The following is a 17,279-nucleotide window of genomic DNA, read 5'->3' on the forward strand; positions in this document are numbered from 1 at the left end:
AATGGTGTGTATTGCATCCCTGCAATAAATTCAAAGAGGAAAAATGGTCATAAAAATATACAGGAAGAAAAGACATTTGGAAGTTTTCAGGTACTGAGACAATGCCAAACCTGGTGGGTGCTGAGCAGCTCGTATTTAATCACAGGATTCACAGTTGAACGATACATTGGCGTAAATGGATGAGCAGGGTTTAGTGCAGCTCACACTAATGCTTTCGCCCCGAGTGCAGCAATTGCTTTGAAGTTTCAGCTGTCCTGCCCATCTAGAGCCCTCCTAAACTCAGAGGTGTTTTCTTGACTAAAGAAGTGTCTGAATTCTCTTTTCTTTTCCAGAATCAGTGGATAACTGTCCCAGTAATTGCTATGGGAATGGAGACTGTGTGTCTGGGACTTGCCATTGCTTCCTTGGCTTTCTGGGCCCTGACTGTGGCAGAGGTAGGAATTTATGCTTGATTAACTGTTACCCTATCCCATTCAGTTAACATTTCTCTTCTAGAAATTATATTCAGGATGGTGCCTTTTGCAAAGTAATCTTCACCCAGTGTGGGGATGCTGCAGTAGAGTGGAAACAAGTTGATCAGTGAATTTTGTTTGCCACAAATTTTCTAAAATTTCAATCAGCAGCTGAGGGACCCGTGGGTGTTTACCCTGGAAAAAAGAAGGATCAGGGGACATCTTACTGGTCTCTACAACTCCCTGAAAGGAGGGTGTAGCCAGGTGGGGATCGGTCTCTTCTCCCAAGTCAGCAATAGGACAAGAGAAAACATCCTCCAGTTGTGCCAGGGGCAGTTTAGATTGGCTATTGGGAAAAACTTCTTCAGCAAAGGGTTCAGACTGCTCAGGGGAATGGTGGAATCACCATCTCTGCGTGTGTAGGTGTGACATTTAGGCACATGGTTTAGTTAGTGGTGGGCTGCCAGTGCTGGGCTAAGAGTTGGACTCGATCTTGGAGGGCATTTCCAACCTTAATGACGCTATGATTCTTTACTAATCATGATTGCTGTGCCCTTAGCAGCAGCACAACCCCTTGGGCTGCTTGTGGACAGGCAAAATGTCACATCAGAAATTTTCTCTCTGGAAGTGGCTTTAGAAAACAGGACTTACAAATGTGGCATTGTGGTTTGTTTAGCAGAGCACTTTTATCATGGTGTGGCATGACGCTATAATGATACTTTCTTTTAAGATACTGATTATACAAAAAGTACCTAGCAAGTCTGTCTGAGCCTGGCTGTGGGGAATAGGGCAGTGTTAGCATAAGGCTAGGAGTGGGATAATGGCAGGAACAACTGGTTACTCTGGACAAAAGTATAAACACTGGGAGGACTGGGAAGGAGACTTACCCCAGTAAACAGTATAATACATTTTTCTGCTCAAGTGATAAGTATTTTTAATAAATTACTTTGGAAGTGTTTTCTTTGGCCTGAATTTTTTAGGTTATTCAAACATTTAAAAAACAAACTGAAATACTTTTAGTAAGAACACATTTCAAACCAAGATATGAAAACCTTGCATGTGGGAAATGACAGGATACTGTGCATCAACCTTTCCAAGGCCTTTTTTGGCTCAAACAGTCCAACAAACTAAGTACAGATTTATAAATCTGGGGAGGGATGTAGCATAAAACGTTAGTGCCCACCCAAGGAGCTGCGGTAAGGCTGCAGGTCAGGCCTTTACCCCAGCTCATCGCTTCTTTGGAAAGCAGGCTGGCGCCTTCCCAAGAGAGAGCTAAACTCTGGCCAACCCCAGCCCTCTCCCCCTCCAGCTGAGCTGGGTCACATCCCAGCAGCGAGGCAGGAGACAGAGATAAGGAACCGCGCACCGCCGGGGCAGACGGGAGCTCCCTGCCAAGGCTGCGAGGCCGGGCTGAACCCGGCGGGGTTTCAGAGTTCACAGCCCAGTAAGATGGATGTGGCAAGCTGTGTCCCTGAGAGCTGTTATGTCAAACTTCTTGCTGACTCAGGTTACACTTGGTTTGCATTTCCTTACACTTGGTTTGCATTTCCAAGCTCCTTTTCAAATCCCTAGAGCTGGAGACAAAAGGCGTTTTTTCCATGTCCCATAGCATATTCCAGCTCACACCTCCTAACTTTCAGTAGGGGCAGAAGTTCAGGTCTTGTTTCCCCCAAGGATCCCTGTAGAGTCTGTGGAAAAGGAGAACTTTCTTCGCTGTGAGTCAGGGTACTTAACTCTTGTTCTGAATCCACTTTCAGAGGAGTTCACCTCCCCTCCCGGGCTACCCTGAACTTTCTCAGGCTTTTCAATGGAGCAATGTGGGTCTCCCATTTCACCAGAGCATATGCTCTAGCTGTTATGAACACCTTTTATTAAACTCTGTCTTTTCATTCAGAATCATCTGAGTTCAGATCACAGGTTGCACTCTGCCTTTAAAAAGACAGGAAAATACCTGGAATGTCAAATTTATATTTGTGTATGCATGTCCACTCACTGGGCATGTTAAATAGATCATGTTGCCATGAGCATGAGATCCAAGGATTCCAGCACTGACTTCCTGTTGGTTTTCAGGGGCATCCAAGACTCATCTTTTGACCTACAAATCCCTCAAAAGGCAGCATGTGTAAGGCTGTTAAAGTATCCATCTGCAGCCCTTCCCAATCCCTATATAGAGCAGTAATCCTTAAATAAGCAGGTTCCTGCTCACATTTAAGAATTCCATGGATTTCCTGGGTGTTCCTTTATTTCAATTCAGCCTTGTAATTCACCATCCAAAAGAATGGGAAACTCTGGAGCAGAAAGCCTTTCTCTTTTTAGTAATGGTTAATTACTAATGTATTATTAACCAATTATTTTTTTAAAAAATAATGAGAGCAAGTCACCAGTGGTATATTCCATAGGTTTTTTGAAGGTTTTCTTGGACATGGGAGGTGGCCTTCTCAAGTTCTGTATAAAGTAAACAAAAAAACAAATGGTCTTACTCGCTGATGCTTAACTTTGCAAGAAACAGAGTATGCATTTGGGTTGCTGCTATCATTACCACATTAGAGAATTACTATAATTTTGCCATCGTAGACATTGTTGGACTCTGAATGATCAGATAATAATTATTTATCTTTATGTATGGAAAAGAGTTGCACAAGTAACAGGAGAAAAAATTCAGAAACCTCTTTTGTTGTTATTCATTATCGCATGCTACAGGGGAAGTCTTATTCTCACCATTGCCTTGACGTTTGTAGCAGTGCTTTCCAGGTAATGCTGGAGGTGTTCTCCACAGAAGGCTCTGTGGAGTGTCAGTCTCACTGCAGATGGCCACTAATTTATCTGATCTTTTACTGAGTGATCAGCTGTCTTGTCAGGAAACATGTAAGTCTTTCTCAGCAACCTCTCTTTGGTTAAAGGCAGTTATTCTATCTTCTTGTTGAAAAGAACTGCAGACTATCCCCTGCAAGTGCCTTGAAAGAACAATGTCCATTACTGAGCATTGAAATTTGAGATGGGAGGGGCAGAAAATTCCATCACTTAGCTGAAAAGTAAAATTACATAGTGCGCTGTGAATGATGCACACAACACAGTGTATCTTAAACAATTTAAGTCTCATCTTATATAGGTAGATACAATTTTGCAAATTATGCACTTGCAATGCACCACGGCAACGTTTCCTTTAAAGCGAACAGAGTGCTTCTTAGTAATAACAGTTGCCAAATTCCTTTCTTTCCTAAACCTCTTTTATCTTGGTCAGGCAAATACAGTTCACTGCATATCAAACTGGTTTAACAGTCAGAGCTGGCAATGTTTTGTGTTTTATTGAGGCTGCTGTAGTTCTGGAAGACTCAAACTGACTTGACTATAGGGACGTGTGGAAACAGCTCATGATGCATTTTGTGAGATTACTGTCTGAAAAGATGGAAGAGAAGGAGAGGAAAGCTTTCCTTAATCATGTAATACCCCTTCCCACACATAATCAAAATCAGGAACAAAGCAAAAGAGGATTCATCTCATGCCTAATCCAGTTGGATTAAGCAGCAGAATGGAATATTCATTTCACATTTGTCCTGCATAAAACTGTTCATAAATTGCCTTTCCAAGGGGCAGATGAGAAGGCCAGCTGCTCTCACCTAAGGCTGATGTGCAACAGTGAACAAGAGCAGTCCGTGTTGCATATATGTCCTTGCAGTGGAGTTTCAGCAAAATAAAATGAAAGAGAGCAGGATTTAAGCAAGTTTCAAAGCAGAGTGTACAGGAAAAGGCTGTTGTTTATGAGGGACCGAAATCAGCATCTTGGCAAAATCAGAACAGAGGACAAAAGGAACATAATGTGTCTGGTGTGGAGAATGGAATAAGGAGAAGGCATCATCTGAATGGAGCTGGACAAAGCTTGGAGAGCAGTGATTACAAAAAGCGGTGGTTGTGGAGGCTGTCTGGTCCTTGATGCCCTCTGCTTCCTTGGGGAACCTGTTCTGTATCCTTCAGTTCATCCCATCCAACTCTGCCTGGCAGTTTCCAAATTTAGCTCTGAAAATGCTTAATCCTGGGATCCATCATGCCACAGCTTGAGCTTGTCATCTTCCTCTTCTTCCCTTTATCACAGGGTAGAAATCCTGTATCTGGGTGGCCTTGAGAGTCAGCTGACTTTTCTGGAAACAAGGACAATTAAAAATCCTTTAGAAATTACACTAATTTCAGAGGATAGATTTACACAGCTTTTATTACAGGGAGCTTGGAAATAGTAGAGGCCAATTTTGCCTTGTGGCTGGTAGTTGAATCGAGTCCAGCAGAGGTGATAACCAAAAATGGGGGCTGGACATTCAGTTAGAACCATAGAATTGTTAAGGTTGGAAAAGACCTCTAAAACTCTTTTCATCAAGTTCAGCAATTAACCCAGCACTGCCAAGTCCACCACTAAGCCAAATCCCCATATGCCACATCCACACATCTTTTAAATTCCATCAGGGATGGTGACTGAGTCACTTCCCTGTGCAGCCTGCTCCAGTGCTTGACAACCCTTTCAGGGAAGAAGCTTGATAGCTGATGGTATGACATGAGCTAAATCAGCGAAATAGTCTCAATGTGGTATTCTGGGCTCTGAGCAAAGCAACTGAAACCCATAAAGCTGAGAGCTAACTCAGAAAAAAACAGGGGAGTGATTTGTGTGCCACTGAGATCCACAGCAGAGGCAGTGTCAAGGAAAGTCTGGCAGCAGGTCAGGGATAGTGATAGTCAATCTAAGGTCAATGATGCTCTGGAAAGAAGACATCAGTACATTGTGAAATCAGAATACAAGGAAACTATGAGTTTAGTTAGTGAAAAAAGGTATCAGAGACACAGCAAGGAGATAGTCTAACTTAAGGGCACTGTTTGTTTTAAACACTCGTAGGAGAATACAGTTAACAGCTGGGTATCATCCATATAAAAGATTTGGTTTTGGCAAAACAAAGAGCAACATACCCCAGTGAAGACTGTGTATGAAGAATACAAATTACATACTGGGCTCTTGTGCTTATTTTTGAAATTATTTTCCATTTGTTTTAATGTGATTTTTGTTGTCTGACCCTAGCATCCTGCCCAGTGCTGTGCAGTGGAAATGGGCAGTACATGAAAGGAAGGTGCTTGTGCCACAGTGGCTGGAAGGGAGCAGAGTGTGATGTCCCAACTAACCAGTGCATTGATGTCTCCTGCAATAACCATGGCACGTGCATCATGGGCACCTGTATCTGCAACCCAGGATACAAAGGCGAGAGCTGTGAAGAAGGTATTTGCAAGATGCATTCAATTAGCCTTTTGCTTTGATTGTTGTTCTGTAATTATATGGATGGAGGCAATTCAGAATCGGACTGGCACTTAAACAGAACAATAATAGGCACCTTAGAGATACAATAGATGGATACAGCATAAAAATGATATGTTGTCATAACTCCTCGTTAGCTATCATACTTGTTCAATAATTGGATGAAAAGCCATCAAATGCTTCAGATAGAAGAATCTAGTTGAAAGACCAGAACATCTAATCATATGTTCAAATGTTCTTATAAAAGCATCGTTTCCATTTACGCATCTAAACGTATAATTACTTTTACAGTGCTTTCTTCTCTGTTGCACTATGCCAAGCAATTTCAGTTGCTTACATACACAAAATGGTGCCATGTGAGAGTAAGTCTCTGGTTCTTGTCAGCTTTAAAAGCTTAAAAATGGCCAGGACTTGAATTAAATTCTGCTTCCAAGTCAGATATTATTTTAATGACTCTTCCATAGCTTTTTTCTCACATTAGCCCCCCAGATATTTCTCATTTACATTTAGATGTATGGCTGCTTTTAGTACATATCTTTAATCTTTTTGTGTAGGAACTCACCTGCCAACATAAACTTTTATCTTCCTTAGTCTGTGACTGCTTCTTATTACTTAATGAAAAAGTGGACAGTTTTGCAAGTGTATAAATCATTCAGAGAGTATAAATATATATTCAAAAGTGCATTATTTAAAGAATAATGTTCAAAACTTTTGAAAACTATTCTCAGAATTCTATGCTGGTGACCTAGTAAATAATTATTCTTAATTTGCACTTCCACAAGTACATATATAAGGCCTCTTCACCACTTGATAGATTAAAGACATCATTTGGTACATTTAAGAATGACAACGACTTGAATTAATTTATGGATGTCTTCATGTATGCAGGATAAAGATTTATCTGAAATGGCTTTATTTTACAGGCAATGAAAATAGGCTGAATTGGATTGAGACATTCAAATGGCATCTAATCTAGCAATTCTTTTGATGTGTTAAATGTATTGGAGTGGGACATCTCTGATGTAGCATGGCTTCAGTGTCAGTAAATGTTGTGTCAGAGATGAAGACAGTATCAGCTCTTGTAACAATAAGTCATCTCTTGTGAAAGCCTCATTTTAGCTTAAAGCACAATTCAGTGAAGCTGTGGGACATGCAAAACCCAAAGATTGTGACTACTCAAGTATCTTTAAAGCATCTCTGTAGACCTCCTATTTACTAGATCATATCTTTACTGGATAAACAGAAATGAAAAGATCCTGATTGTGCCTCCAGCCAGAAGTGTTTAATGTGAGTAAATCAGAGTGAGATTTGACCTTTTTCTAACAGGGACCTTTATTTCCCTAGTCACATTTAAAGCAGAAAAGCCAGGCACTGCTCAGTTATTTTGTGTTATCACTGTAGTGGGGAACAGTGTCAGTCCCACCAGGTCAAAACTTGAAAAAGGAGGAAGAACAAAGCGAACATGTTTTTTCTTATGGGCTGTTTAGTATTTTTCCAAGCATGCATGTTTTTGATACTCAAGGCATAATTTGTATTATGTTGTGAGGGGGGGGAAGCAGCTCAGAAATATGCCATGTGGGAAATCTTGAGAACATATATATACATATTTAGATTTAGTAAAAAACTTGATTTATGCTATTTTTTAAATTGCTTTTACTCTTAATTTCTCTTCTAAGAAGGGCCATCTGGTATTGATTACTTTTTATTATTTTTCAGTTTTTGTAGCTTCACTGCTTGGTCCATGTTTGTAATGGGTTTTCATTCCAGGGTTTCTTCTGTCTTTTCTTTTTCCCCCATAGAAGTTCAGCAATGTTTATAAAACATCAGCCAACAATCCTACGCGAGATTTTCTTTTCTCTTTCCTTAGTTTATTGGCCCCATATTTTATAAGGCATGGCCTAAGCCAGCGAGGCATTTCAGGGAGGGGAGCAAATTTAAGAAGTAAAATATGAGAAGTTACTCTTTGGGCACTGAATAAGCCTAAAAACTTGTGTGACCAATGAAGCATGAAGCATACTGGGGAAAAGTGTAGAAGAGGCACTGACCTTGCTTGCTACATGATTTATCTCCCTGGCAAAGATTCTGCACAAGGCTTAACTATAAACAGGGCATTTTCCAACCAAGAATTTGGCCATCTGGGACATTTTCCAACCAACAACACAGGCATGCAATTTTTTTTTTCTTTTCCAGGTATACTAGATCCTGTCAGCTCTGCCTTCATGCCCAGCTTCTCATCTCTGCTTCTCCCAGAGATGAGCAGCTAAATTTGTCAAGCAGAACTCCCTAAAAATATACCATTATACTCCAAATCCACTAAGCAATTGATTAAGAAGAAAGCAGAAGCCTGTAATCCTGTCCCAGGGCCCTTCCGATGGTGCAGAAAGCCTAAAGAGATGGATCCAGTGAGGCTGAGATTAAAGTAGCCGTTGTGTGTGACATTTTCTGAAAGGGCTCATTTCAACATGAAAAATGGCCTTGGGATTATGATAAATGGGGGGTTCTGACATGCACATTCCCCTCCTATAATCGTCTGTGTTAGAGCTGAGATAGCAGATTGTCTGCCTCCTGTGATGGAGGCCCCTGTAAAACTCACCTTTTTCCCAACTGACCTTCAGAGGGGATGATTAATTGCCTGGAGGTAGCCTCTTGTCAGTTAGCCTGTGATCTTTGTTCTCTATGTTCAAACCATCTGCTGAGAACGGACGAGGCTGCTACTCCGTCCCTTAGTCCTTTTCATACTTGTTACTGCTGAGAAAGAACAGGGCCAGGACTTCAAGGGTCTCATGCTAAAATTGGCACCCTCGCTCCCAGCTCACTAACAGAGAAGGAGATTTATGGACTCATCCTTTCCAGCCTCTTAAAATTTTTGAGGATTGTTCCAGCTATGAGCAGAGCTCCAGGAATCAAACAAAAAAGAAAATACTCTCTCATGCCTTGGGATAGTAATAACTGAGCCATTACTTGTCAGACTCAGAAGGGTTTGAGAATCCAGGGAATTATCAGAGCAGCTGTTGTGTTTCCTTTTAACGTTTCTGGATCTTAAACAGGTCAGTGGAATTCTTATTAGCTTTTCCAGGGGTAAAAATTGAACCACAAACCTGTCGTGTGTGCAGTAGCCATGTTCTGCTCTGCTGTATCAGAGCCAGAAGCTGGACAGTTTTCCTGTGCTACTTAGCCGGAGTGACACTTGTCACCAATCCCCAGGGAGCTGCCACACGCCGTTTCAAAAGACAGGAGGAATTTCTCTAGGCTGTCCTTTCAGCTTTTATCTATAAATAGACGATCGACTACTCCAGTCAGTTTTTGTGGGAGGGTGTCTGGTGCATTTCATATTTTTCGATTGCTGGGTGAAATTCCCCTGTGGGCAGAGCAGCTGACAGTTGCCTACAAAACACATAACTCAGGAATCAGGGAGGGAGTACATTTGGTCTTTTCGTGTACATTGCTAAACCCCTAACTAAATGGTCTCCAGTCTTGTTAGGAAAGTGCCTCTTTGTAGGGGGGGAAGTAAACCTCAAACATTTAAAAAAACCTATTAATTGATCAAAAATAAAACCAGGAGAACACCATTATAAAAAAAGGCATGATTTTATTTTAATCCTTATTCCCGAAAAACCATCTATGGATATATTTCAGTGTGAAATTTCTTTAAGTCTCCATGAAACCTGTATAGATTTAAGCACATTCTTCAATTTAAGCATGTATTTTGCTGAATAAGAATGTTAGCTTCTGCTGAATCTTTATGCAAAATTCTCTCTCAGAAAAGTAGGGCTCAGCTTCAAATTCATTAGTAATAGTAATTTAGGTTATTCTAATAGAATAAATGAAGACGTACTATGTGTATGATAGACTATTATTAATGATAGTCTATTCTTAATTGATATTAGTCTGTTCTTACCAGAAAGATCCCTTATTAGCGCAGACCTGCATAAAAGAATGGATTTCATCACTAGATTTTTCTCTGTTTTTCACGTAGGTGTTTTAGGTCTGACTGCGTTTTAGGGCCACTGACTTCTTGCATGAAGCATCTGTTTTGTTCACAGCAGGGCTTTTTGGTTGAAACCTTGAGATACTGTGTAAATATATTTGTGTAGACAGCAGTCTGATAGCTTTTTTCATGAAATTCCCATTTGCTTTCCCTATCTGCTTCCTCTTCCTTCTCACATGTAGTGGACTGCATGGATCCTACCTGCTCAGGACGAGGCGTGTGCGTCCGAGGAGAATGTCACTGTTCAGTTGGCTGGGGAGGAACAAATTGTGAGACCCCAAGAGCCACTTGTCTGGATCAGTGCTCTGGTCACGGGACCTTCCTCCCAGATACCGGACTCTGCAGCTGCGATCCCAACTGGACTGGCCACGACTGCTCAATTGGTAACGTCAGCTCTGACTTACTGTTGGTCTTTCGTTAAACTTTGTGAAATACTCAGATGTAGATCTGCAGAGAAAGGGCTACAGATGTATTCCAGTGAAGCTCGTGTAGGGCCTTACTGGAAGGAGAAATTCCATAGCTCAACTACATAAATAATTCTGCTACCATTGCTGAGCATAGAGTAATTATCATAAATAACTCCATTAAAGCCACCTAGGCTTGCTATTGTTCATTATATGGCTGTTAATGTAATTGATGGTCCACATATAACTTCTTGTTCTGGTAATAGTTCTTGATGAACCCCAGTAGCCACTAAAGTGTCTGTTTTGATTTTTAGGACATGACTAAATAATCTTTTGTGGCTGTAAACAAGAAGCACGATTTGGTAATCTGTCAGATCTCCTTTCCATTCTGAATTCAAAGCTTGTGATTTTCTAGGCTAGAGAAGGATGAGTGCCTCATGAGGTTCATATTAAAAGACTCTTCTACCAACTGAAAAATAAGTTGACTGAGTAAAAGTATTTATTAGTACAAGCAGCTACCAAGAAGACAGATTTTTATGGGCAGTTTTGTGTAGAGGTTTGGAACAGCGACGTTCATTCCTTCTCTGAATGGGCATCTTGCTCAAAATCTGCATCAGGTATGGGAGTTGAAGGCTAAAGAAAAACTGTTCAGGACCCTTTTCTTCCAAATGCAATTAGCTCTTAGATAAGGCCACACTGAGAAATAGTGGAATACATTAAATAGTCAGAAGCTACAGAGCATCAGTCCTTTAGCTTTCGTCCTTTATTGTGTGCTCACAAAAAAAGAGACCCCAGCAATAACAGTTTCTATACCTTACACAACTGTAGTGGAACTGGGCCAGAAATCCAGGGCAGATCAGTATAGGCAGTGAAATGAAAAGAATTTTCAGCAAAGCAACCCAAGAAAAAGCTATAAAGTGGATATAGTAGAAAAATTATGTAAACAACATTTTCACTGAGGAATTGCTATCACGAGTAAAGAAAATCAGGTTAACTGTTTGCAAGTATCTTAAGAGTAATTTCCAAGGATGAGGCAAACTGAATAAACCGGTGCTGAGAAAGTAAGAAAACCCTTTTGACAATCATTATTTAGGCTGTGTGTTAGAAACTTGTCATAAAGTAAAATTGACTGGACTGAGGAATAATCAGAAGAGGAGGCCTTCTCTACTTGCCTGGGGCTGAAACTAGGTTGATCAAAACTTTTGCAGATGTACATAGGGAAGCTATCATGCATTGAAGGGAAGATAAATTTGGTGCCAGGCGTTTTCTTTCCCCATATTAACATCTTCAATTCCATACTCTGGGAGTTTATTTTTTAAACCACCATAAGGGGAAAGGTAGTCATGTATTTGTAGTTTGTACATAGTTCATAACTGAGTCATTATTCTATGTTTGTACAGAGGTTTGGGGATTGCAGGGATGGATTTGGAAAAATGTTCATTTCAATATGCAAAGAGAATTCACTTTCCCTTTGTTAACCTGCAGGGTCATGTAGAGATGATTTATAAGCTTTCCTTATACTGCTTTTATAAATCCATCTAGTGCAAACTTTCTTTGGCAGCATGAAGTTATTTACAAACTTGAGCATCATTCCAAGACCTTTTTCCTCACTGAAATGCTTGTAACATTCCGGTTATTGTGCCTCACAGCTAAAATCACAGCTAAGATGATTTGTAAACTTCCGTTTCTAGCCCAGACCTTTCCACTGAATTGATGACTTGATTTGAAAGATAGATTTACTCACAGGATATGTGGTATTTTCTTGCATCATTAAAATAAAGTGAGCAGGCATGCTATTGCATGTAATAACACAGTGCCCAGCCCAGTGGGGTGGAAGTTCTGTAGAAGGGTCTAAAAGGGACAGATTTTTATTGTCCTATAAAACAGGACCAAACAGAACAGAAGAATTACTAAGGGAAAGAGCTAAGTACTTGCAGAAATTACTTTCAGCTCAGCAAAGCAGTTAGGACTGTGTTCAGTCCCAGTGAAATGTATACAACTGTGCCCACATGGATTTGTGCCAAGGACAGCCCCTTTCATAAACCACATGGAGAGGCATACCCTGGAAACAGCATAATTATCTGAAAACCCAGAATATGAGCAGGCACGGTGGATTTTCCAGCTCTTACCACCTTGAAGTTAGGAATAGAACCTGTCTACAGTGGTGTATGCTGTATTCTTTTAGGTTATCAGGCAGTATGGAAGCAGTAGCTGAAATCTGTGAGTTGTCATATATAGAACGTAAAACTAGGACCTCTTTGAACCTTAGACTGCGTCTTTCAGCTAAGTAGGTAGATTTTACCTGCCTTTAGTGGTAATCTTAGAGAACACAGATTACTGGGTAAAACCCTCACTTTTTACAAAACAATACTATTACAGAGATTCCTGTTTCCTGTTTATTTTTTTTTTCATTCCTCTTAGCCTTCATAGATAAGCTCTGCCAGTTCAAATGTCAGTGATTTCCATTCTGAACTGCATTGTAGGAAGTAGTTATATGGTTTGGGTTTTTTTTTTGGGTTTTTTTTTTTTTTTTGTTTTTTGTTGTTGTTTTGGGTTGTTTTTTTTTTGTTTGTTTTGTTTTTTGTTTTTTTTTTGCTTTCTGTTTCTGCCCACTGCCAAGACATGCTGAGACAGGGCTGCTGCCAGGCTACCTCAGAATTGTCACTCAGGGAAAATGCTTCTCAAACACACTCCACCCTCTCGTGCAAGGGATAGTTTTTTTTGTAGGATCACTTTTCCCTCAATATACACTGTTTTTTGGCCGGTTCCCAAATACTAGAAAGAGTATCTTAGAGAAAGGTGCAGAAATAATTCTGAGAGACAACTTGTACTGAGCAATAAAAGTGGTATTTTGATTTCTCCATGGGATAGTTAAATCACTTCCCTTCTGCATCTTAGTACTGTTTCACAAGCAAATTTTAAAAAGTCCTTTATAAACCAGTTCAGCTAAAAAGTCCAAGGCAATGCTTGGTAAAAGAAAGGGAATTAAGGAACCACTGATCCTAACCCCATTCATCCAGTCTGCTATCACAGATCTTCTGTATCCCAGGCTTTCGGGAGGCTATCTCCCTTCACTTCTTATAAGCCCTAATGAAGCCATTATGGGGCATGTCTCTTAACCTCTTATTGTCTGAGTGTAGTGGGAAGAAGGAAATGGCCTGTGCTGCAGTGTGAAACAGAACTTACTATGTGATACAGTCTCACTCCTGACCCATTTAAACTGGGCCAACTATTTCTGGCGAATCAAGAGGCAGCACACCACATACCATAAGACATGTTTGCTGACTGCAGTGAAATGAATAGGTGAGTCATGTCTTCTGCATCGGGGGAATGCACCATTTACCAGAGGGATCTCACTGATGCATCAGTATAATCCCCGGCCCATCAAAACAGTATTAGGCTTGGATGCAAAATCATTATTAAAATAATTAAGTTATCTGGTGTTGTCCTTCACTCTCCTCAAATTTAAATCAGTGATTTTCACACTGTTCTGTCTTTGGCAGTTGATATCTTTACGTGCACAGTATTCATTCAAATCATTACAAAGTTGAATATACAAAGCAGCAATAGAAGTTATGTTCTTTGTATCTTAAGTGTACTGACTTTTTCTGGGCAGTTGACAGTGGTTGTAGATTGACCTGCATGCAGAGAAGGATCCCTTCTCCATCACTCATTCGTAATGACTCATGCAGTTTATGCACAGGTGACATACAGGCAGTACTTCAGAGCCTTAAAAATACACTGGAGAAGAGCAGTAATAGAAATAGCACTTTGTATGTGGTAGTCCTAAATTGACAGTGGAGACATAAAATCATGGGCCGCGCATTTAATGATAAGACTTGCAAACTGTAAGCTGGGGCTAAGTAAAGAAGTAAGAAGTTATGATATCTTACATCTCATTTTGAAAAGACTGAGAGAGTGTGCCTGGCCAGAGACTGAGGCTGAGCTTGCATGACCATATCTCATGAAATCTAGTGCTTTGGTCCTATTATAGCTCCTCTCATCACTTCTGCTGCTAATGTGGTTTTCTGAGGATATGCCATTTGACTTTATGACTGGCCTTTTCTCCCCACTGTGGCAGGGATGAAATGCTGCTTCCCAGTGACTTACTGACACATTTTGTTATGAAGGTCTATGATCACAAAAATATTTAAGCATTTAAAATTTGCCTTAAGCAAATGCAAATTATCAATCTTTGCTACAGGGTTGTGGAGAATTACATATGGCAGGTATTCCTAGATAAACCTGTCCTCTAAGCACAGTAGGGAAATAGTGTGGGTAGCCACAGAGTAGCAGAAGACCGGGTATTTACCCGCCTTCCTTGACTTTACTTACTTTCAGTAGGTTGAAAAGTTGGATTTAAAATAAAACTAGCATGGTGTGTGAATCTGTGACTATTGCACACACATAGACATACATACACACATGCACACACAGGGTCACAGAAGCAGTTCTCTTAGATTTTATCACACAGTGTCATATCCAATTGTTCAAACAGCACCATGGCTAACACAACATCTGTGATAAAATTTTATTTCCTTGGGCTTACAGGTGTCAACTTTTGCAAACAAAATCCCGTGTTAATTTCGTGCCATGCCCAAGGCCACCAAGATAAAAATCCATCCTTAGAAAATGTTCATATCAGTCTTCCTTTAAACAGTCATTTTCTTCAGGGGTAATAATGTCTCTGTAAAAGATGGCTATAACATCAGCTCTGATGTGGTACAGGCTTGTAGCATACTACAGACCAAGACCTCTTTTAATGCCTACGAAGTTGCTGATTTGTCTTTTTCTTAGTTTTAAAACACAAGAGGAAGAAAAGGAGAACAAAACCTCTGGATGCAATACCTGAAATTGATAAACATCTTCATTACTTAAGAAAAAGTCACCAGACACAGCTATGTAATCAAAGGCCACCTTGAGTGCTGTTCCTTCAGCTTGTAACTTGTTCATCTCACTACCCTGGCAGACCTGTGAGAAACTTTAGTCTGGGGCAATTGAAACTTTGGTGAATGCCACAGCACAGTGATTTCAAAGCTGGTCTTCAGAAGATACCATCAAAATCTGTTCTGGCTCAATACCTAAATTGCAGACTCATCCCTGAAAGCCTTACTTTGGTCTTTTAATGGTCGTTGAAAGCCAGGAAATGTTTTGTACCAGCAGGAATTTCATCCTCTGCCTTGCAGAGGCATAACATTCTGATTTCTGAACTTGTGATCTCCATTTTGTATGGAGAGAAGTAACTTTTCTCTCAAAGGGAAAAGTATGTGCAGCCCAGTGCACACACAAGGCTCTCATGGGTTCTGCCTGGCAGATATCTGCTTTGTGGATTGTGAAGAAATTAGTGAATCTAGAGAATCAACAGTGTTAATAAGAACTATCACTGTCAAAACCAAGATTTTTTTCATGCAGTTGAGTTCATGAGTACAGATTTTAGCCTACCCATTGCCAAGATGAACTTAGCCTTTAAAGTCTTCTAAGCTTTTTATTAAAAATGTAATAAAAGACTAAAATCTGCCTTTGAAATAAAAGTATTCAGGGAGGCTTTCATTTGAATATCCTTTTACTCCCTTTCCTTTTGTTTATTAAAAATGTGTGTAAGGAGACCCTGATGTGGTGGAAAAAAAGATAGTAGTTGCAATGGGCTGCAGTTATTTTTGTGGCAAGTCCAATTCTTCAAAAGTCTGAGTATCTTTGTGCTCAGCAGATGAAAGGGACATAATAAAGGGAGGGAGAGAACTCCCACTAAGATAGAAAATACAACTTACCTTCCAAATATGGATTCCTACTTTAAGTCTGATAGCTGAGAAATTGTTTTAGGACATTTTCCTTGCCAACCAGAGATGCATCAAACTTCTGTCAGCTCAGGGATGTATTTAGGATCTTACTTTTAACCTCTTCTCTGCAGCAGTTCATGCAGCCTTGGTCATACACAAAGGGAAGATTGAAGGAACTGAAAACTTGTGTTCTAGCTGTCATTTCAGACTTGGCCAAAACCTGTGGAAGCAATGATATCATCAGTCTGTCTCTGACCATTAGATCACAAAGCATTTGCTCTGATTAGGTCATGTCTCAGGCTGAGAATAGTGTGTGTCCAGTCATGTAACAAGCAGTCCCTAGTTCTCATTGACCTTAGTCATTCTGTGATGAGCAAAGCTTGTCTCTTGTATCAGCAGTAATCAGTGAAAATTTATGGACCCCTACAAAGGGCAGTGGGAAGACTATTCCATCCCCTGTTTGTTTCCTACAAAGATTAGAACTAATTCCCAGCATGCCAGTTTCAGTTCAACATTCTTCCCTATCTCCAAATGTGACCTCAGCAGTCACACCATGAGCTCAAAAGTTCTTTTTGTTTGGATCAATTATGCTTTGTGTTGCCAACTTTTCTGACTGAAAACAGCAATGTTGTACTGGAGTCAGTGGTGCTCATGTTAATGAGACTAGTTTGAAAAATTTCACAACACCACAAGTTACTAAATACCATGTTTAAAGCAGAGTACTGTTAAAATATCATGTTTTGAGGATGACTGAGCAATTAGCGTGTTTGCTTATATCACTGAGAACTTATAATTTGTATCACTAAGTCTCAGATGACCAAATTTTGGCTTCTTCTACTTTTGAAAGGAGGAGCCTCGTAATTTTTGAATCTAGACCTCTGCTGCTGACTATTCCTATTGCAGGCTACTGCTACAATATCAGCCGGGCGATACTTGTGCAGAGTCAGTCTCTGCCATAATCTAACTTGATTATGCTGGATAAAGCCACTCATGGCTCAGCAAGGGTGGTTGTAGGTTCCATGTCATGGCTTCTCCACTGGCATTCAGTCAATTCCACGCTGTTGTTGGTAGATACCTCCTATGACTGTGACCTTACACTCCAACCCATTTGGAGCTCATCACAATCAGAGTTCCTGCAAAAGTTTATTGGATGCTTTCAGCTTCATCAAATCATATTTGAGACACTGAATTAAGTTGCCCAGAGAAGCTGTGGGTGCTTTATCCCTGAAGGGGTTCAAGGCCAGCTTGGATGGAGTTTTGAACAGCCTGTTCCGTTGGAAGATGTCTCTCCCTATGGCGGGAGGGAGTAGAACAAGCTGGTCTTTAATGTGCCTTCCAACCCAAATGATTCTATGATTCTATGTATCATTC

At 40.4% G+C, this 17,279-nt stretch overlaps 1 protein-coding gene and 1 long non-coding RNA gene across 5 annotated transcripts in view; one reads left to right on the top strand and one right to left on the bottom strand.

The window, feature by feature from the left end:
* The window catches only part of TENM4 (teneurin transmembrane protein 4), a 590,079-nt gene that overhangs the window by 444,214 nt on the left and 128,586 nt on the right, over window positions 1-17,279 (top strand). For all 3 annotated transcript variants that reach the window (XM_068181704.1, XM_068181706.1, XM_068181707.1), the window contains 3 exons: window positions 333-434; window positions 5,509-5,703; window positions 9,910-10,110. In XM_068181704.1, the coding sequence (XP_068037805.1) occupies window positions 333-434; window positions 5,509-5,703; window positions 9,910-10,110 (498 nt within the window). The remainder of the gene's footprint in view (window positions 1-332; window positions 435-5,508; window positions 5,704-9,909; window positions 10,111-17,279) is intronic.
* On the bottom strand, window positions 2,588-4,174 carry LOC137469196 (uncharacterized). 2 transcript variants are annotated; one of them, XR_010996392.1, is made up of 3 exons: window positions 4,070-4,174; window positions 3,171-3,477; window positions 2,588-2,897 (listed from the first exon to the last, which is right to left on the bottom strand). It is a non-coding gene; the product is annotated as an uncharacterized lncRNA (long non-coding RNA). The 2 variants fall into 2 exon arrangements; XR_010996393.1 differs by lacking the exon at window positions 2,588-2,897 and having other exon boundaries at window positions 3,110-3,477.

The sequence above is a fragment of the Anomalospiza imberbis genome, chromosome 2, assembly GCF_031753505.1.
Source record: "Anomalospiza imberbis isolate Cuckoo-Finch-1a 21T00152 chromosome 2, ASM3175350v1, whole genome shotgun sequence".
Taxonomy (NCBI): Eukaryota; Metazoa; Chordata; class Aves; order Passeriformes; family Viduidae; genus Anomalospiza; species Anomalospiza imberbis.